This window comes from Hyperolius riggenbachi, chromosome 2 (assembly GCF_040937935.1).
Source record: "Hyperolius riggenbachi isolate aHypRig1 chromosome 2, aHypRig1.pri, whole genome shotgun sequence".
Taxonomy (NCBI): domain Eukaryota; kingdom Metazoa; phylum Chordata; class Amphibia; order Anura; family Hyperoliidae; genus Hyperolius; species Hyperolius riggenbachi.
In genome coordinates this window covers 34370601-34392991 of record NC_090647.1, presented here as the reverse complement: position 1 = coordinate 34392991, position 22391 = coordinate 34370601, and the positions used below count along the sequence as shown (strand labels likewise).

The 22391-nt window shown below is 46.7% G+C and overlaps 1 protein-coding gene across 1 annotated transcript in view; it reads left to right on the top strand.

Annotated features, from left to right (window-relative positions):
• Nucleotides 1-22391, top strand: part of P4HA3 (prolyl 4-hydroxylase subunit alpha 3) — a 134979-nt gene that overhangs the window by 34974 nt on the left and 77614 nt on the right. The window contains exons 2-3 of the mRNA XM_068264688.1: nt 10234-10376; nt 12536-12759. Of these exons, the coding sequence (XP_068120789.1) occupies nt 10234-10376; nt 12536-12759 (367 nt within the window). The remainder of the gene's footprint in view (nt 1-10233; nt 10377-12535; nt 12760-22391) is intronic.

Genomic DNA, 22391 nt, shown 5'->3' with positions numbered 1-22391 from the left:
GTACGGGTTACATGCTACATGTACGGGTTACATGCTACATGTACGGGTTACATGCTACATGTACGGGTTACATGTTACATGTATGGGTTACATGCTACATGTACGGGTTACATGCTACATGTACGGATTACATGTTACATGTACGGGTTACATGCTACATGTACGGGTTACATGTTACATGTACGGGTTACATGTTACATGTATGGGTTACATGCTACATGTACGGGTTACATTTTACATGTACGGGTTACATGTTACATGTACGGGTTACATGTTACATGTACGGGTTACATGTTACATGTACGGGTTACATGCTACATGTACGGGTTACATGTTACATGTACAGGTTACATGTTACATGTACGGGTTACATGTTACATGTACGGGTTACATGTTACATGTATGGGTTACATGTTACATGTATGGGTTACATGCTACATGTATGGGTTACATTTTACATGTATGGGTTACACGTTACATGTATGGGTTACACGTTACATGTATGGGTTACATGTTACATGTATGGGTTACATGTTACATGTATGGGTTACATGCTACATGTATGGGTTACATTTTACATGTATGGGTTACATGTTACATGTATGGGTTACATGTTGGGATGCTCATTCAAATTCTGCGGAATCGAATATCTGCATTTCGGAAATCGTTATTCCACAGAAATCCAATTTACCGCAACTTGGTGATTTTAGCCAAATCACAGAACTCGGAAGCATTCGAAACCAATCAGAGAATGCTGATTTTTTTTTTCTGCAAGATCGGAGTACCGCAGCACTTTTAGACCAATCATAAGATTCTCATTTTTTAATTTTTTTATTTATTTTTTGCCATTTTTTCATTCTCTGCTGCAAAAAAAAAGACAAATAAAATACTCTTGGAAATTGAAAAATTGCAAAATCAGAAAAACGGAAAGCGGAAAGTGCCATTGGTGGAGATTGGAATCTCCAGGGAATCAGAAATGGGCACTACTGACCATCCCTAGGGACCACTCTCCAGCGGTACACGTGGGCGGTTGTGATCCGCAGAGTCCTGACAAGTATCGCAGCACCTTCTGCAGCTCTGGGATCCTTCAAAAGTAAAACGCTAGACGGTTTGCGGACTACAGATGCGTCATCATCATTAGTCACAACTCGGTTCGGAGCCGCATGCGAGTCCATCTGCTGAGCAGCTTATTATTCACGCCGCAGATCAGGCAGGCAGCAATGAGTCACCCCCAAAGTCTCAGATTCCACATATCTGATGTCAGGGAGGCCAAGAATGAGAAAACATCTATCAGCTAAGAATCACAACTGCAAGCAATTTACAGGGAACGCCTCGAAGATCATTCCTGCATTCATGATAATGATGCAAAATGTATTTTCAGCTTAGCCTGAGATTTCAGCTGTATCTTTGCTCACCCATAGAAGCCCAAGTAGTTTAACAAGCTGCTTTGCACTGATATGACTGTAATAAGGGTCAGATTTCTGCAAAGGGCACACAGGCTCGGGCCTTGGGCGGCTACTGTCTAGGGGGGTGGTAGGATATGGAGGAAGAATTCATGTATAGGAAGATGAGGCTGCCAATGGGGAGTACCTCTCTAGTCCGTACTGAACTCTGCTGCCCGCATCATCCACCTCTCCTCCCACTCCTCTGATGCTGCCCCTCTCTGCCAATCTCACCATTGGTTACCAATTACCCAAAGCATCCAGTTCAAACATCTCACCGTATCATACAAAGCTCTACGTACGTTGTCACCTCCTTACGTTTCCTCATTTATCTCCCAATCCCACTCAGAGCCTTCGCTCCTCCCAGGAGATCCTCTTGTCCTCTAGCTTAGTCACCTCCTCTTACTCCCGAAATCAGGACTTCTCAAAAGCAGCACCTCTCCTTTGGAACGATCTCCCCCAGCCCATCTAATGCAAGTCAATGGCACCGCATTTGACGTACATTGTTGTGCAAATTTTTTTGGTAATTTAATTATTTACTTTATTTTCCGGTCCGGTTTCTCTGCGTTTTTTAATCATGCTGCACGTGTGAACTGCATTTAATCTAAGACGTATATAATATAAAAGAAGAGTACAAATGAATTGTGATATCTCACTACGATTGAACCCAGTTGTTTTGTACGGGTTACATGCTACATGTACGGGTTACATGCTACATGTACGGGTTACATGTTACATGTACGGGTTACATATTACATGTACGGGTTACATGCTACATGTACGGGTTACATATTACATGTACGGGTTACATGCTACATGTACGGGTTACATGTTACATGTACGGGTTACATATTACATGTACGGGTTACATGCTACATGTACGGGTTACATATTACATGTACGGGTTACATTCTACATGTACGGGTTACATGCTACATGTACGGGTTACATGTTACATGTATGGGTTACATGCTACATGTACGGGTTACATGCTACATGTACGGGTTACATGTTACATGTACGGGTTACATGCTACATGTACGGGTTACATGCTACATGTACGGGTTACATGTTACATGTATGGGTTACATTTTACATGTATGGGTTACATTTTACATGTATGGATTACATGTTGGGATGCTCATTCAAATTCTGCGGAATCGAATATCTGCATTTCGGAAATCGTTATTCCACAGAAATCCAATTTACCGCAACTTGGTGATTTTAGCCAAATCACAGAACTCGGAAGCATTCGAAACCAATCAGAGAATGCTGATTTTTTTTTTCTGCAAGATCGGAGTACCGCAGCACTTTTAGACCAATCATAAGATTCTCATTTTTTAATTTTTTTATTTATTTTTTGCCATTTTTTCATTCTCTGCTGCAAAAAAAAAGACAAATAAAATACTCTTGGAAATTGAAAAATTGCAAAATCAGAAAAACGGAAAGTGGAAAGTGCCATTGGTGGAGATTGGAATCTCCAGGGAATCAGAAATGGGCACTACTGACCATCCCTAGGGACCACTCTCCAGCGGTACACGTGGGCGGTTGTGATCCGCAGAGTCCTGACAAGTATCGCAGCACCTTCTGCAGCTCTGGGATCCTTCAAAAGTAAAACGCTAGACGGTTTGCGGACTACAGATGCGTCATCATCATTAGTCACAACTCGGTTCGGAGCCGCATGCGAGTCCATCTGCTGAGCAGCTTATTATTCACGCCGCAGATCAGGCAGGCAGCAATGAGTCACCCCCAAAGTCTCAGATTCCACATATCTGATGTCAGGGAGGCCAAGAATGAGAAAACATCTATCAGCTAAGAATCACAACTGCAAGCAATTTACAGGGAACGCCTCGAAGATCATTCCTGCATTCATGATAATGATGCAAAATGTATTTTCAGCTTAGCCTGAGATTTCAGCTGTATCTTTGCTCACCCATAGAAGCCCAAGTAGTTTAACAAGCTGCTTTGCACTGATATGACTGTAATAAGGGTCAGATTTCTGCAAAGGGCACACAGGCTCGGGCCTTGGGCGGCTACTGTCTAGGGGGGTGGTAGGATATGGAGGAAGAATTCATGTATAGGAAGATGAGGCTGCCAATGGGGAGTACCTCTCTAGTCCGTACTGAACTCTGCTGCCCGCATCATCCACCTCTCCTCCCACTCCTCTGATGCTGCCCCTCTCTGCCAATCTCACCATTGGTTACCAATTACCCAAAGCATCCAGTTCAAACATCTCACCGTATCATACAAAGCTCTACGTACGTTGTCACCTCCTTACGTTTCCTCATTTATCTCCCAATCCCACTCAGAGCCTTCGCTCCTCCCAGGAGATCCTCTTGTCCTCTAGCTTAGTCACCTCCTCTTACTCCCGAAATCAGGACTTCTCAAAAGCAGCACCTCTCCTTTGGAACGATCTCCCCCAGCCCATCTAATGCAAGTCAATGGCACCGCATTTGACGTACATTGTTGTGCAAATTTTTTTGGTAATTTAATTATTTACTTTATTTTCCGGTCCGGTTTCTCTGCGTTTTTTAATCATGCTGCACGTGTGAACTGCATTTAATCTAAGTCAGTGTAAATGCACAGAAATTTCATTTTTGTTTGCAAAAAAAAAAAAAAACTGCATGCAATTTATAAGTTACTTACATACAATTTCATGTAAATTGACTACATTGGTATGCAGGAGTAATCACAACCTGACCAAGGCAGAGGCGAGAGAGGCTCCAACCTCCGGGCGCAGTGTAGTAGGGGGCGCACAACTCACTCAGCTATCATTCCCCTATTGTGTTTGAAGCAGAGATAAATAAGAAAAGGGATACATGGCAGTGACTACAAGCCAGATAACTAACAGTCTAGTAGCAATCAGTGTGTGACGGATGGGGTGGGATGGATGGAGGGGCGCACTTTGGTGTCTCAGCCTTGGGTACTGGAGGACCTTGTCCCAGCTCTGCAACCTGAGGGCCAGTGCACACCAACAATCGCTAGCGTAATCCCAAATGCTAAGTGTTTTTAGAAGTGATTTTTCTAAGCGATTCCAGGCATGTGCCTAGTAATTTTCTAGTTATGCCTAGCGATTTTTGGAGCATTTGGGCTTGGAGATTTTTTATTTTTTGTGCAGCTTTTGCAAAATGGAAAATCGCTCTGCTATAGCATTTTTAGAGCGGTTTTCCACTTTTCCTATACTTAACATTTAGGCTGAATCGCCTCAAAATCACATCGCTCTGGTGTGATCCATTCCATTCAAATACACTAGCCAAGGGCTTTTCTAAGCGCTAGCGTTTTTAAAGGCGCTCAGAAGCGCTCTTGGTATGCATCAGCCCTGAATCTCTGACCATAACCCACTTAGCTTCTCTCTCTCCTCCTCTTTTCCTACCACCCTGGCACAAACACGCTCACATATTCACAGAAACTATCGCAATCTAGACATGCAATCTGTCTCTGATGCCCTGGCACCTCTCCTCACACAATCCTTCACTGACCCAGACTCGGCTGCTATACACTACAACAGCTCCATTACAAAAGTCATGGATGACTTCGCCCCCCTCGTCAATGCCCGCCCTCACCGTGTCTGTCGCCAACCCTGGATGACCAAAACCACTAAACAGTTAAAAAGATGCTCTAGAGTAGCTGAACGGCGTTGGAGCAAAAGTAAAACAAGTGAGGACTTCATCTCATATAAAATTGCCTTGAACAACTTCAGAAATGCACTCTCTGTGGCAAAAAAGTCCTATTTTTCTTCCCTAATATCCGCCCATTTACACAATCCAAAACGCTTGTTCAGCACCTTCAACTCCGTTCTCCATCCCCCTCCTCCTCCTCCTTCATCTTGCTTATCAGCTGAAGAATTTGCAACATACTTCACTGATAAAATTGACAAAATCAGAAGTGAATTCTCCACGCAGCCCTCAAATCCCACCTCCACACCTCTCATTGACTGTAATCTAACTGCCTTCTCTCCACTCTCTGAACACTCTCTCTCCTCTGTAATTGCCAAAGCTAATCTAACCACTTGTTCTTTGGATCCTATTCCCTCCCATTTCATTCCGCAGCTATCCTCATCTCTCTTTCCTGCACTAACAACGCTATTTAACCTGTCCCTCTCTACTGGCATCTTTCCGTCCCCACTCAAAAAAGCTGTTGTGACACCACTACTTAAAAAACCTTCTCTAGATCCTACCACACTTGCCAACTACCGCCCAGTGTCACTTCTCCCATTTGCATCCAAACTACTTGAACGCCATATACATGCAGAATTAAGCCATTATTTATCTGCTAACTCCCTACTTGATCAGTTCCAGTCTGGCTTTCGCTCTAACCACTCCACGGAAATAGCCCTTACTAAAGTGGCCAATGACCTTCTTACAGCTAAATCCAAAGCAGGGGCGTAGGGCCTGTGGTCGCAACGGTCGCCTCGGCGACCGGGCCCGTCTCCTGAAGAGGCGGGGGAGGGGCCCGGGGGGCCCATGTCCGTTTGGACTCGGAGATCCCTGCGTGCGTTATTGGGAGGGGGGAGCTGCAGCCGTGCGGAGGGCAGCCCGACCTCTCCCCGGGCCCCCCCCCCTCAGATGCAGAGTGCGCGGCGCACGGAAGCGCTGTAGGCAGAACTCACCTGCCTGCGTTCCAAGCGCCGCTGGTCTCCACTCGCTCTGCATAGATCTGCTGTTACACACTGCTTCCGGCTAAACAGGAAGCAGTGTGTAACAACATCTATACAGAGCGGGAGGAGACCAGCAGCGCAGGGACGGAGGTGAGTTCCGCCTACAGCGCTTCCGTGCGCTGCGCACTCTGCATCTGAGGGGGAGAGGAAGGGAGGGAGAGGGCAGCTAGCGACCTACCTACCTACCTAACCTACCCTGGGGGGCCAGCTACCTACCTAACCTATCCTGGGGGGCCAGCTACCTACCTAACCTATCCTGGGGGGCCAGCTACCTACCTAACCTACCCTGGGGGGCCAGCTACCTACCTAACCTATCCTGGGGGGCCAGCTACCTACCTAACCTATCCTGGGGGGCCAGCTACCTACCTAACCTATCCTGGGGGGCCAGCTACCTACCTAACCTATCCTGGGGGGCCAGCTACCTACCTAACCTATCCTGGGGGGCCAGCTACCTACCTAACCTATCCTGGGGGCCAGCTACCTACCTAACCTATCCTGGGGGGCCAGCTACCTACCTAACCTATCCTGGGGGGCCAGCTACCTACCTAACCTATCCTGGGGGGCCAGCTACCTACCTAACCTATCCTGGGGGGCCAGCTACCTACCTAACCTATCCTGGGGGGCCAGCTACCTACCTAACCTATCCTGAGGGCCAGCTACCTACCTAACCTATCCTGGGGGCCAGCTACCTACCTAACCTATCCTGGGGGGCCAGCTACCTACCTAACCTATCCTGGGGGGCCAGCTACCTACCTAACCTATCCTGGGGGGCCAGCTACCTACCTAACCTATCCTGGGGGCCAGCTACCTACCTAACCTATCCTGGGGGGCCAGCTACCTACCTAACCTATCCTGGGGGGCCAGCTACCTACCTAACCTATCCTGGGGGGCCAGCTACCTACCTAACCTATCCTGGGGGCCAGCTACCTACCTAAACTATCCTGGGGGGCCAGCTACCTACCTAACCTATCCTGGGGGGCCAGCTACCTACCTAACCTATCCTGGGGGGCCAGCTACCTACCTAACCTATCCTGGGGGGCCAGCTACCTACCTAACCTATCCTGGGGGGCAGCTACCTACCTAACCTATCCTGGGGGGCCAGCTACCTACCTAACCTATCCTGGGGGGCCAGCTACCTACCTAACCTATCCTGGGGGGCCAGCTACCTACCTAACCTATCCTGGGGGGCCAGCTACCTACCTAACCTATCCTGGGGGCCAGCTACCTACCTAACCTATCCTGGGGGCCAGCTACCTACCTAACCTATCCTGGGGGGCCAGCTACCTACCTAACCTATCCTGGGGGGCCAGCTACCTACCTAACCTATCCTGGGGGGCCAGCTACCTACCTAACCTATCCTGGGGGGCCAGCTACCTACCTAACCTATCCTGGGGGGCCAGCTACCTACCTAACCTATCCTGGGGGGCCAGCTACCTACCTAACCTATCCTGGGGGGCAGCTACCTACCTAAGCTATCCTGGGGGGGCAGCTACCTAACCTATCCTGGGGGGGCAGCTACCTAACCTATCCTGGGGGGGCAGCTACCTACTTAACCTATCCTGGGGGGCCAGCTACCTACCTAACCTATCCTGGGGGGGCCAGCTACCTACCTAACCTATCCTGGGGGGCCAGCTACCTACCTAACCTATCCTGGGGGGCAGCTACCTACTCTAACCTATCCGGGGGGCAGCTACCTACTCTAACCTATCCTGGGGGAAAGCTACCTAATCTATCCTGGGGGGCAGCTACCTAACCTATCCTGGGGGGCACCTACCTCATCTAACCTATACTGGGGGGCAGCTACCTATCTAACCTGGGGGCACTTAATTGTCTAACCTGTATTCGGGGCACCTAGCTAGCCTATACAGGTGGCAACTATACTGGCTACCTATATTGGAGGCACCTACCTAACTAACCTATACTGGGGGCACCTACCTATCTAACCTATGCTGGGGGCAACTATTCTGGCTACCTATATTAGAGGCACCCACCTAGCTAACCTGTACTGGCGGCGCCTGCCTATCTAACCTATACTGGGGGCAACTATACTGGCTACCTATGCTGGAGGCACCTACCTGGCTAACCTATACCGGGGGCAACTATACTGGCGTACCTATGCCTGGCTACCTATACTGGGGGGACCTATAGCTGGCTATAGGGATTCGGATATGTGTGTGCGTCGGGTGTTGCCGGGGGAGGGGGGGCTGTTGTTGCCGTGGGGGGGGGGGCCACATCCAGATTCCGCATCGGGGCCCAGAGGTTTGTAGCTACGCCACTGATCCAAAGGTCAATTTTCCATACTCATCCTTCTTGACCTGTCATCAGCATTTGATACTGTCGACCACACCTTACTCCTACAAATACTTTCAAATGTCGGAATAAAGGGCCTTACTCTCACATGGTTATCTTCCTACCTCTCTGGAAGGTCCTTCACAGTCTCCTACTCAGATCAGATCTCTTCTCCTCATGCTTTGTCTGTCGGGGTTCCCCAAGGCTCTGTCCTTGGTCCTCTCCTCTTTTCCATCTACATGGATGGTCTTGATGATTTAATCAAGTCATTCGGGTTTCAATACCACCTCTATGCAGACGATACACAACTGTACCTCTCTGCCCCAGACCTTAACTCCCTCCTTAAACGTGTTCCTGACTGCTTGTCTGCTATATCCTCCGTCATGTCCTCTCGCTTCCTAAAACTTAATATGAGTAAAACGGAACTAATAATTTTTCCACCGTCTCTCTCCACCTCCCTGCCTGAAGTAACAATAAATGTTAATAACACTCCCATAACTTCAGTTCCCAAAGCTCGGTGCTTGGGGGTGATATTCGACTCATCTCTCTCTTTTATTCCTCATGTTCACTCCATAACCAGCTCCTGCCATCTCCAACTCAAAAACATATCTCGCATCCGTCCTTTTCTCACTCAAGACACAACCAAAATGTTAATACATGCTCTTATAATTTCTCGTCTGGACTACTGCAACATACTACTCTGTGGACTACCTTCTAACAAACTGGCCCCGCTCCAGTCGCTACTGAACTCAGCTGCTCGTCTCATTCATCTTTCTTCTCGATCTTTCTCTGCCGACCCTCTTTGTCAAGCTCTTCACTGGCTGCCAATTAACCAGAGGATCCAGTTCAAACTCCTAACCCTAACCTGCAAAGCTCTCCACAATCTCTCCCCCCGGTACATATCCTCATTAATCTCCAGATACAAACCCAATCGCAATCTCAGATCGGCACATGATCTTCTGTTGTCCTCCTCTAGAATCAACTCCTCACATTCACGTTTACAAGACTTCGCACGCGCTTCACCCCTCCTCTGGAATGCCCTCCTACAACACATCCGTCACTCGCCAACCTTTGTTGCCTTTAAACGCTCTCTAAAAACACACTTGTTCCGACAAGCATATGCGCTACCTTAGGCCACTTCCCTTTGTACTAAGACCAAATTGCACTCATACTAGGTATCCTAAAACACACAGCCTCTATATATTTGCTGCATACTAACCCTCCTCCTGCCCACCCCCCCACCCCCCCCATTTCCTTTAGATTGTAAGCTCGCAAGGGCAGGGTTCTCTCCCCCTTTTGTGTCTTGATAACCATTATACATTTTATTCATAATGTTAATTTTATCACTGACATTACCAATTCTATAATTTGTATTTTGTATCATTCTTTGTATTTTGTCACTAATTATGTATCTTGTATATTGGTGTACACCATTGTCTGTATTATTATGTACCCCATGTTTGTTTCTTACTTTGTACAGCGCCATGGAATATGTTGGCGCTTTATAAATCAATAATAATAATAATCTGCTCTGGGAGGAGAATTCCACATAGCTAATCAGCCTAGGCGGTGACATCACTGGGAGGGCGGGCCTACATACCAATACACAGCAATATATAGGTATAGGAAGTGTTTCTGATGCTGAAACCAGGACGATTACCGTAAAAGTGGGTATCCAGAATAATTGACTGCAGGGCCTCTTTGCTGTTAAACCAGCCAGGGGAAGTGACCTGTTGTTTCTCATAGAACTGTTGTTACACAGTTGCAGTGAAAAGCCACGCCTGCACAAGTGTTCTGAAATGATGGGATGTGTGGTGTAACCCATTGTGCTATTACATTTTTTAGGTTCCATGATAAAGTGAGGGAATTCCACGAAAAGGCTCATGCTCCAGTGTCAGATCCTATCTCTGCCTACACCTTGCTGAAGCGGCTGCAGTCTGAATGGATGAACGTGGTGAGCAGTCTGGAGGCCAGCGACAACATCAGAGGTGAGGAGGAGAGGCCAGGCTTCTACCGGAGGGTTCACAGTGGCCATATGATTTGGACATTACAGGCAGTGATGAGCACCAGGTGAAGTCCAAGTGGGTTTCATTTGGATTTCATCCGGATAATTAGTGCACCTGAGTGTGTGTGTGTGTCAGGGGCGTTAAACTTACCCAGAAGCCGTCTTCTTTAACGTGTCCCACGCTGCGTTTTAAGCCACGTCATGTGACTACTACGCTTCCTCCTTCTGGTTTGTAGGAGGAAACGTTGTAGTCACGTGACGCGGCTTGGAATGCAGTGTGGGACAGGTTAAAGAAGACGGCTTCTGGGTAAGTTTAAAGCGTACGTTAAAAAGGGGCGCTGGGAAAAAAGGGCGCGGGGTTTTAAACGATAAGCATGGATAACGTTAAAAAATGTATTGTACTGTATTTCGTTTAAAATTAATGTTTTATAAAGTTATAAATCATTAAATAATGTGCATTAAATCGGCAATTGTAAAAACGTTAATCTTTCGTTTAAATAGTGAAACGTATAATAACGTTTAAAAAAAAATTACTAAGTAACCCTCCCTGTACCTACCCCTAACCCCTAGACCCCCCTGTTGATGCCTAAACCTAAGACCCCCCCTGTTGGTGCCTAAGTAACCCTCCCTGTACCTACCCCTAACCCCTAGACCCCCCTGTTAGTGCCTAAACCTAAGACCCCCCTGTTGGTGCCTAAACCTAAGACCCCCTGTTGGTGCCTAAACCTAAGACCCCCCTGTTGGTGCCTAAACCTAAGACCCCCTGTTGGTGCCTAAACCTAAGACCCCCCTGTTGGTGCCTAAACCTAAGACCCCCTGTTGGTGCCTAAACCTAAGACCCCCCTGGTGGTGCCTAAACCTAAGACCCCCCTGTTGGTGCCTAAACCTAAGACCCCCCTGTTGGTGCCTAAACCTAAGACCCCCCTGTTGGTGCCTAAACCTAAGACCCCCCTGTTGGTGCCTAAACCTAAGACCCCCCTGTGATAAGCATTAATAACGTTTCAAAAACATATTGTGCGGTTTTTTTCGTTTAAAAATAATGTAAAAAAAAAATTTGTACTGTTTTTCGTTTAAAAATAATGTTTGAAAAAAATATTGTACTGTTTTTCGTTTAAAAATAATATTAAAAAATGTATAAATCATTAAATAATGTGTAATCATGAGAAGCAGTAATAAAACATTAAGTCTCCGGGCGCCGCTTTTAAAACGTTATTTTTCTCCGGCGCCCTTTTTTCCTATCAGGCGCCCATTAAACAATATTTATTATGGGAGTGAATGGCCCCGATTTGTCCACTAGCCTCCTGCGCCCTTTTTTACTGTTACCAAGTTTAACCCCCCTGACACACACTCAGGCACACTAATTATTACAATGAAATCCAAATGAAACCCACTTGGATTTCATCCGGTATTTGATCCGGAGAGCATCACTAATTACAGGGGGAGGTCATACTCTATATGGCCAAAGCTAGGGAAATATGATTTTCAAGGGGGGGATTTCTGAAAGGTCTCTTTTGCTAAGCTGTACGCTACTGTGCATGTGCAGTATTTGCCTAAAAAATACACATTATATGCAGTGTGTGCCTACAAAGTACACATGATTCTCCGCTTAGTATAGGTTGCTAGTTGCCAGTGTCCAGTGTCGGACTGGGAGGTGAAAAGGCTGAGGAAATCCACCTGCTGGCCAAGCAGCAGTAACCCTGTGTTATCACTCCTAATAGAAACCTGCAGCAAGTCTTTACTATGAGCAGCAACACCTGATTACTGCTGCTTGGCCAGCAAGTGGATTTCCTCAGCTTCACCATCTCCCAGTCCAACACTGCCAGTGTCTCTGCTGTCAGTGTCACATGCTGCCACCAGGCAGTGCTGATCTCTGTGTTGTCAGTGTCACATGCTGCCACCAGGTAGTGCTGCTGACCTCTGTATTGTCTTTCCAGGCAGTGCTGATCTCTGTGTTGTCTTTCCAGGCAGTGCTGATCTCTGTGTTGTCTTTCCAGGCAGTGCTGATCTCTGTGTTGTCTTTCCAGGCAGTGCTGATCTCTGTGTTGTCAGTGTCACATGCTGTCACCAGGCAGTGCTGATCTCTGTGTTGTCAGTGTCACATGCTGCCACCAGGCAGTGCTGATCCCTCTGTTGTCTTTCCAGCCTTGAAGGACGGCTATGACAAGGTGGAGAAGCACCTGCCCATATTTGAAGACGTGGAAGGGGCAGCCAAGGCTCTGATGAGGCTGCAGGATGTCTATTCCCTGAACGTGAAGGATCTGGCCAGAGGCGTCTTCCAGAGCGGACCCCGGTCTCACCGCAGCTTCCAATACAGGCCAAACCAGGGCTGTGCCATGTCAGCTGACGACTGCTTCCATATAGGCAAGGTGATCAGAATGGATGGATGAAGTGGGATTTGGGATAACTGGCTCCATGTTGAATTGTCATCTCTTTATCCAGAGCAGGCAATTTGGGCGCTCACTATCGGTGTAAATTTTGGCATCACCATAGGCTCCCATTGAAATAGCGGTAATGAGAGAAAATGTGGGCGCCCCATATAAATAGCGAGAGCCCTTATTAGCCCTCAATGCTGCTATTTCAATATGCAGTACCTGAAACATTATGATTTCTGGAGTGGCTATTGGCGGTGGAGGGGTGGCGATTGGTGGTTTGGCGGTCAAGGCTAGGAGTTTGGCTGGTGGTTAGGCATCAGGTAGGGTGTTTGAGGGGGAGTGGTCAGGCTCAGATGTCAATAAGGATATTTGTGCGGGGGAGGGGTTGGTTAGGTGTCAGGAAAGGTATTTGTGCGGGGGGGAGGGTTAGGTGTCAGGTAGGGTGTTTGTGGGGGTGGTGGTTAGGTTTCGGGGGGAGTGTTCTGTGTGGGAGTAGGGTTAGGTTTAGCTATAGTAAAATATTGTGAAAAATACCAATATTTTATATTATTTCTTTACACTTTAATTGTAGAATATCTGTAAACTTACAGATATTCTACTATTGGCTTTCTTTGGCGCTCAAATTTCCGCGCGCCCTTTTATTACGTACGCCTCTTTACCCATCCCCCGCATGTAGTGGACAGTTATCCCTCTACCCTCCCTTAACCCCGCACATACTGGCCATTCACTTCTGTAACCAGCACCATACACACATATCCCGGGCACATATTGGCCTGTCTTTTCCTTCCCTCTTATCACTACCACCTTTGTCCTCACATACCATAAAGAAATTTAATCTTCGGGTCATGTGACCTCTCCACCTGTCTGAACAATGATTTAAGGGAACCTGAAGTAGTAAAAAAAAAAAAAAAGAGTTTCACTTACCTGGTGCTTCCGCCAGCCCCCTGCAGCCGCCCTGTGCCTACACCGGTCCTCAACGATCCTCCGACCCCTGCCATGGCGCAGTTTCGGTATCGCAGATTTGCAAGTCAACGGCCACTGCGTCCTCGTTCACACTCCCGGTACCTGCGCCTGTCCTATTCAGATGCAGTAGGAGAACATTTTTACTGTGCCTGTGCAGGACGATCTCGGTGACGGGAGCGCTAACGAGGATGCGCGCGGCTAGGGCCGTGCAGGAGCAGTAGACGGCGATTGGAGAAAGCGAAACTGAGCCACAGCAGGAGGATTGTTGAGGACCGGCGTGGGCACAGCAGGGCGGCTGCAGGGGGCTGACAGAAGCACCAGGTAAGTGAATATTTTTTTTTTTTTTTTTTTTTTTACTATATTCAGGTTCCCTTTAAAACGACATCATTGCATCATCTCTGATTGGCGCTGCTTCAGCTTCTCCCCCGCTCAACAATCCCCTGTGTGCATCCCAGAGACCCCAATCTTACACTCTAATCATAGTGCCCTTGTCGTGGTGACACTCGATGAAACACCAACTCTCAGCGCAGTTCTGGACAGTACGCCTAGCATAAATCATTGTGGTATCTGAGGTGTGACGGGAGTACTGAGGGGGGGCAGTGGCGTAACTAAGGAGCTTGGGGCCCTGGTGTAAGTTTTACATTCTACTAATGCAGTATCAAAGAGGGGTAATCAGAGTAAGGTAACAGTTTGTTAAAAAAAAAATAATGAAAATAATGTAATAAAAAAGTACTTCATTTTTACAATAATTATGCATAAACTAGTGACCTTAGCCCATTTAAAAACGGGCTAGGTCTGTCACCGCGCGCTTGCCGTGCACATGCGCACACCTGCCTGCCGCACGAGTGCACTCGCCTACACTCGCGCCCGCCCCTTCCTCCCCTTCATTGTCTCTGCGTCCCTCCCTGCAGATGCGCAGTACAACAAAACACACACACAGGGACATGGGATGCAGAGACACTTGGGTTTTATAGAGGATAATTTAGTCAGTGTTTGCTCATTGTAAAAGCTTTCCTTTCCCTGATTTACATTCTGACATTTATCACATGGTGACATTTTTACTGCTGGCAGGTGATGTAGCTGCTGCTTGCTTTTTTGGCAGTTGAAAACAGCTGTAAACAGCTGTTATTCCCCACAATGCAACAAGGTTCACAGACAGGAAACTGCCAGGATCATGGTCCTGACATCACACTGTGGGAGGGGTTTCACCACAATATCAGCCATAAAGAGCCCCCGATGATCCGTTTGAGAAAAGGAAAAGATTTCTCATGTAAAAGGGGGTATCAGCTACTGATTGGGATGAAGGTCAATTCTTGGTCACGGTTTCTCTTTAAAGCGGATCCGAGGTGAAAAACTAACTACTATAACAAGTAACTTGTCTATATATCTTATCTAAAATGTAGATTGTTTGCACAGCAAATCTAGCTGCAAACAGCTTCAACTGTATGTGATTATTTCTTCCTGTGATACAATGACAGCAGCCATGTTCTGCATGTCACATTACACAGGCACACTGATAGCATCTCCAGCCCTCAGCTTACTCCCCTCTCCACCTCCCTCCTCCCCTCTGCCTCTGAAATCTATGGCTAGTAACACCTCCTCCTCCTGCCCAGACTGAGCTCCCATAAGCCCTTGCTACATTGCTCTTAGAGTGCCAAGGCACAAAAGGAGCTGTGGGTGAGGCTTGTTTAGTTTATAGGGAATTACAGTATTAAAACAAAAACAAAAAAGTATTTGGCTTGAGGAATGCCTTATAAACTATATGAAAGGAACACAACTATGCAATGAGTAAAAGTTTATCTCGCATCCACTTTAAGGACTATTACTATGCAATGCACATATAGAGGTGTTCGTTGCCAGCATAGACCCAATACAAAGCTAATAAGATGGATGAAGGAGGGCTGTCCCCAGTGCGGTCACAACCTCTGCATCTCCTATCGCTATGCCACTGGAGGGGGGACTTTAGAGCCAGTTAGGAGTCAGTTAGGAAAGTATAATGGGAGGAGGTTCCCCCAAAAGAAATATAAAGCTGAACTAAATAGTTGTTTTGGTTGGTTTTTGGCTTTTTTATTTTGTTTGCTTTGGGGGTTTAGTTTTCTTGTTTTGTTTTTTGTCTTTTGTTTTTTTTTAAATGGATTTTTTTTTATAAATTCTCCAGGAAAATGATAACAGCTGCTTCCCAGAACTCTAATGTACTTTTATACTTTTACGAAAGTCATTAATAATGTCTTTATAAGGATGGTGTGACGCTCACACAGCGCGCCTCTCAGCAAAGTATTTCCTGTGACAAATTGATTCCAAAGAGTATAATGAGATATAAGGCGTGCTGCTGCAGCCCGGGGCTCACGTTGCAGTCCTGATCTGTAAAAAAAAACGAGCAGGGACATACCGAGCCCCACAAATCTCACCTGCTCCTTCACTGGTCCCGCCCACCGTGCCTGCTGCTACTGCTGTGCCCACAGGACATGAACCAGAGCCACATGCAGGGAAACTGCTTATTCTAGTGGTGACCTAACAGTGGGGCTCGCCTTTATTATTTTACTTGTTTCAAATGTGATAGAAAAATATTGACTTTTGTTGAATTTCAGGAAAATATTAATCAGTCTCCCTGTAACGAGCGGTGTCGGCACATAGAGAGAATCTGATTATTGATGATCTGCAGTATCACCAACAATACAGATGTATACCTGATTATTGATGATCTGCAGAATCACCAATAATACAAGTATAACTAACCTCTGGACACCTGACAAAGTGTAAGTGTTTGATGTAACAGTATATGAGCCAGTGATTCCCTGACTGCTGGGAATCAGACTCTACGGCAGTCAAAGGACACCTGGATTGCACAGAGGTCCCTTTAAGAGACAGGGAGTCTCTGCAGACAGTAAGAGAAGTCGGCCAGGTCGGGTCGGCAACACACGAGCAGATTAGGTACAGAGACAGAAGGCTGATACAGTAACCAGGGACAGGCAGCGTTGGCAACAAGTAATCAGATGTGCATAAGTACCGAATCAGAGAGCAGAAGGAAAGTCAGGATAGCAATAGGTCATAACAGATATCAAGCATACGCCTAGTCTAGAGTGTGAGGTCCGTGTTCTCAACACCCAGGAACTGGTCTAAGAATAACTCAGTAATGACTCAGTATTCCTAGTCTTGGGTGTGAGGTCCGTGGTCTCAACACCCTGGAACTAGTCTGAACTATAACACAATAATAACACAGTATCCCTAGTCTTGGGTGTGAGGTCCGTGGTCTCAACACCCTGGAACTAGTCTGAACTATAACACAATAATAACACAGTATTCCTAGTCTTGGGTGTGAGGTCCGTGGTCTCAACACCCTGGAACTAGTCTGGAGAATAACACAATAATAACACAGTATCCCTAGTCTTGGGTGTGAGGTCCGTGGTCTCAACACCCTGGAACTAGTCTGTAGAATAACACAATAATAACACAGTAATCACTGACAGGGAAGAAGTATATATAGCAAAGCGCTCCTCAGCGCCGCCCAGTCCCATTCAACCAATCGCCTGCTGCGCTGGGATCAGCTGATCGTCCAGATCAGCTGATCCCCCTCCTATTGGCATAAAGGTCCTGCCTCCCAGCGCGCGCACACGTAGCTCTCCATCTGTGTGCACTACTAGGCTCAGACAAATCAGGCGCACGCTGCTGCTGCGGAGAAACCGCCGGTCTGAACGCGGCCTCAGCCGCCTCGCTGTCAGACCGCGCGGCGGTGTCTCCGCCATCCATTACACTCCCCATTTTAGCATGTTAACACATATACGTTTTTTGAGAATATTATAGTGATTTATTTCTTCCTGATGCCTAAAGGTGCATCCAAACATCCAATTTTGATTGGCAAGTCACTGACCAGTTTTACCACCTCCAAGTAGTGTGAAGGCTGACTCGCTTTGGGTACTATGAACAGATTGGCCTCAATTCACTGGAGATAATAAGGCAAGAGAAAACTTACCTCCACACAGTAAGGCCTCAATTCACTAAGCTTATCTCCTGTCTTTAATAACTCTTCTAGAGTTGTTACCATGGTGATAAGGCATGTAGTATTCTGGAAACATTTTACCTCAGGCAAACCTAAAGTTAACTCTTCTGTCTTTAAGTTAACTCTCCAATCCTTAAAATAACTCCAGAGTTAAAGACAGGCTGCTCATTAACTGCATGTGAAAATAACTACAGAGGAGGTAAATTAACTACAGAGGAGGTAAAATAACTACAGAGAGGAGGTAACTTAAGGAATGAAGAGATAAGATAACTCTCTCTTATGTGGAGGTAAGTTTTCTCTTTCCTTATTATCTCCAGCATGATCTTAGTGAATTGAGGCCTAAGAGAGTTATCTTATCTCTTCATTCCTTACATTACCTCTTCTGTAGTTAATTTACCTCCTCTGTAGTTAAGTTACCTCCTCTGTAGTTATTTTCACACGCAGTTAATGAGCAGCCTGTCTTTAACTCTGGAGTTATTTTAAGGATTAAAGAGTTCACTTAAAGACAGAAGAGTTAACTTTAGGTTTGCCTGAGGTAAAATGTTTCCTGAATACCACATGCCTTATCACCATGGTAACAACTCTAGAAGAGTTATTAAAGACAGGAGATAAGCTTAGTGAATGGAGGCCATTGTGTAGGCAAGCTGTCACACAGTAAAGTAGTGGTATCTGGCCGCACTCCCCTAGTCGTATGTAAGGTGCAAGGATCCAGCCACCAGAGCACTAGGTGGCAATCGACAATTTGTATAGCAGAAGGATCAGCACATTCAGTAATATGATGCACAACTTTAAGCTCTTTTAAATCAAAAAAGTTTCCATAAATATACTTTATGTACAACAAGGACCAGCAACTTGCAGTAGATAGGCGCCAAAGACACCTAAAGTCCATCAAATGCCTGCTGGCCAACTTGTATGAAGAGCCTGTGAGGGAATAGAGTCCAAGATGCACACTTCCCAGAAAAAAATGTGTCTCGAAGCATGGCGACAGACACTGGCCTAATGCTGTTTCGGGCAGCAGCCCATCTTCAAGCTGATAAATGTGCACTCCTTGCATTTATGGAAACTTTTTTGTATTAAAAAAAACGTAAAGTTTAGCAACATATCACTGAGTGTGCTGATCCTTCTGGCAAGCTCTCACACTACATGATGGAGGCATACTGTTTGCCAATAAAAAATTGTAGTGTACTAGGCTTAACTCTAACTTTCCCTTACTGACACTTAACCCCCCCAATATTCCATTTTGTTTTTTTTACACCTAACCATCAAACCCCCCACCCCCCCTTTCCTCCTTTTCTGATGCCTACTTCCCCCACACACATACCACACACACACTAGAGATGGATCAAACCTCCGATTTTCAGTTCACAAACTTCGAACGTGAACCTTCGCCAAAAGTTCGGTTCGCGCAAACTTTCGTGAACCGCAATAGACTTCAATAGGGAGGCAAACTTTGAAAACTAGAAACATTTATGCTGGCCAGAAAAGTGATGGAAAAGATGTTTCAAGGAGTCTAACATCTGAGTTTTTGCATGGAGGAGTGGGATACACGCCAAAAGTCCCAGGTAAAAATCTGGATTTGACGCAAAGCAGCGTTTTAAGGGCAGAAATCACATTGCATGCTAAATTGGAGGCCTAAAGTGCTTTAAAACATCTTGCATGTGTATACATCAATCAGGTAGTGTAATTAGAGCAGTGGTGCTCAGCAGAGCTCGAATATTCGAGTAGCTCGAATATTCGAGCTCTTTTTCAGCTATTCGAGCTCGGTATTCGAGCTCCGAATAGCTGTAGCTATTCGAATGGGCTATTCGAGTACACTCGAATAGCCCATTCACTATTCGAGCTATTCGAGCAAACCGGCGCTATTCGAGCTCGGTACCGAGCTCGAATAGCGTCATAGCCCAGATTGATGTCCTTAGAGCCAATCAGAGGGCTCCCAGGCCCTCTGACGGCAGCCAATCACAGAGGGGGACCCTGGCCAGCCCCTACCCTATAAATAGCGGCCGCCATGTTAGGTTTCTCCGTGCTTGCCTGAGACTTGTACAGAGAGAGAGTTGCTCCTTTGTGCTTTGGCTTAGCAAGAGCTCTATTGTGGTCATTTACCTAGCGTTTTTGCTCACATACACCTCCTATACACACCTATATTGTTGTTAGTTAGTTAGACATTGTATTTTAGTTAGTAGCTTTTGTGTTACATAGAGAGAGACTCAGACAGCTGCTGCACGCTTACAGCTTTAGGCCTCAGGGCCTGCCTGTGTGGGCAGCTGTTCTCTCCTGTCCTCTGTTTATTTCTCTCATCTATACCAGTATTTCTGCTGTCCTTTACTACTGATTGTATTAGTATTGTAGTTATATACTGCTGTAACTGTACTAGGACACTCACTGTCACTGTTCATAGGCTACTAGCTGCTCCTGCGTGTGTGTACTCACTGTCTGTGTAGTGTGTACACACTACACACACTCTATTTCCTTCTGATAACTGATTGCTTATTGTAATTAGTTAGTTGTACTTACTGTTACTACTTACTGTACTAGGAGTCTAGGACACTCAGTCACTGTTCATAGGCTACTAGCTCCTGCGTGTGTGCACTCACTGTCTGTGTAGTGTGTACACACACTACACACACTCTATTTCCTTCTGATAACTGATTGCTTATTGTAATTAGTTAGTTGTACTTACTGTTACTACTTACTCTTACTGTACTAGGAGTCTAGGACACTCAGTCACTGTTCATAGGCTACTAGCTCCTGCGTGTGTGCACTCACTGTCTGTGTACACACACTACACACACTCTATTTCCTTCTGATAACTGATTGCTTATTGTAATTAGTTAGTTGTACTTACTGTTACTACTTACTCTTACTGTACTAGGAGTCTAGGACACTCAGTCACTGTTCATAGGCTACTAGCTCCTGCGTGTGTGCACTCACTGTCTGTGTACACACACTACACACACTCTATTTCCTTCTGATAACTGATTGATTATTGTAATTAGTTAGTTGTACTTACTGTTACTACTTACTCTTACTGTACTAGGAGTCTAGGACACTCAGTCACTGTTCATAGGCTACTAGCTCCTGCGTGTGTGCACTCACTGTCTGTGTACACACACTACACACACTCTATTTCCTTCTGATAACTGATTGCTTATTGTAATTAGTTAGTTGTACTTACTGTTACTACTTACTCTTACTGTACTAGGAGTCTAGGACACTCAGTCACTGTTCATAGGCTACTAGCTCCTGCGTGTGTGCACTCACTGTCTGTGTACACACACTACACACACTCTATTTCCTTCTGATAACTGATTGATTATTGTAATTAGTTAGTTGTACTTACTGTTACTACTTACTCTTACTGTACTAGGAGTCTAGGACACTCAGTCACTGTTCATAGGCTACTAGCTCCTGCGTGTGTGCACTCACTGTCTGTGTACACACACTACACACACTCTATTTCCTTCTGATAACTGATTGATTATTGTAATTAGTTAGTTGTACTTACTGACTGTTACTACTTACTTACTGTACTAGGGACACTCACTCAGTCACTGTTCATAGGCTAGCTCCTGCGCGTGTTTGCGCGTGCGTGCACTCACTGTCTGTAGTGTACACACACTAAATTTACTTGTGATTACTACTGATTATTGTAACTGCTAGTTGTACTTCCTGACTGTTACTACTTACTTACTGTACTAGGGACACTCACTCAGTCACCTCACCCACCAACCCACTCCATTAAAGTACCCCACTTTTCACCCGCCCTTTTAAAAAACTTTTGTCTATACGCCCAAAACATCGAAGATGTCTGGAAGTGGCAGCCAGCGCGGTTTGGGCAAGGGGAAGGGCAGCAAGGGAATCAGGAGGAGAGGGAGCAGCATTGTGGCAGGCCGCGGCCGCGCCACCATGCACAGTTCCGCAGCAGCAGCGTCAGTGGCTAACATTCCTCCCATAGCCGCTGGCCGTGGACGCCTTGGGCGCCGCCCAGCAGGAGCATCTGCAACTCACGCTGCAGAGACACAGCAGCAGCAGCGTGTAGCACCTGCTCCGATTTTCCTCCAGCCGGGTCGGAAACGTCCCATTGAGGAAAAGCATGCAGACACTGTGGTGCAACTGATGACGGAGGATGAGCAGCGCGCCATCAGCTCTGCATCCGAGGCCTCCACCCTCACCACCACCACCACCACCACCCCTGTTCGCAGCAGCCGCCCAGCAGGGCCTGGGGAGGAGGCCAGTTCACCGTCAGTCGCCGACCTGTCACTCAGCAGTCTTTTTACCCCAGGCACCATCAGGGTATTGTCTGCTGTTGTTGGCGATTTTGAGGAGGAGATGCTGATGGGCACTTTGGGGGATGAGGGATTGGACAGCAAGACTGTGGCGACAGTCAAGCAGCCCATCCATGCATCAGGAGAGGAGTTTGGGGGGTCATCATCCCAGCAGGACATGTTTCAGGAGGGGGAGGATGATGATGACCCGGTGACAGACAGAGACTGGGTGCCACCACCTCCAGGGGATGTCGTCCTCAGCAGCTCTGAGGAGGAGGAGGAGGATGCTCTTGTGGGCCTTGCAAGGAGGCGCATCATTGCAAGCATTGGCAGCAGTAGGCAGGTCCCACAGCCTGCTGGTGTCTCAGGCTCAGCAGCAGCAGCAGCAGCATCTGCCAGTACCA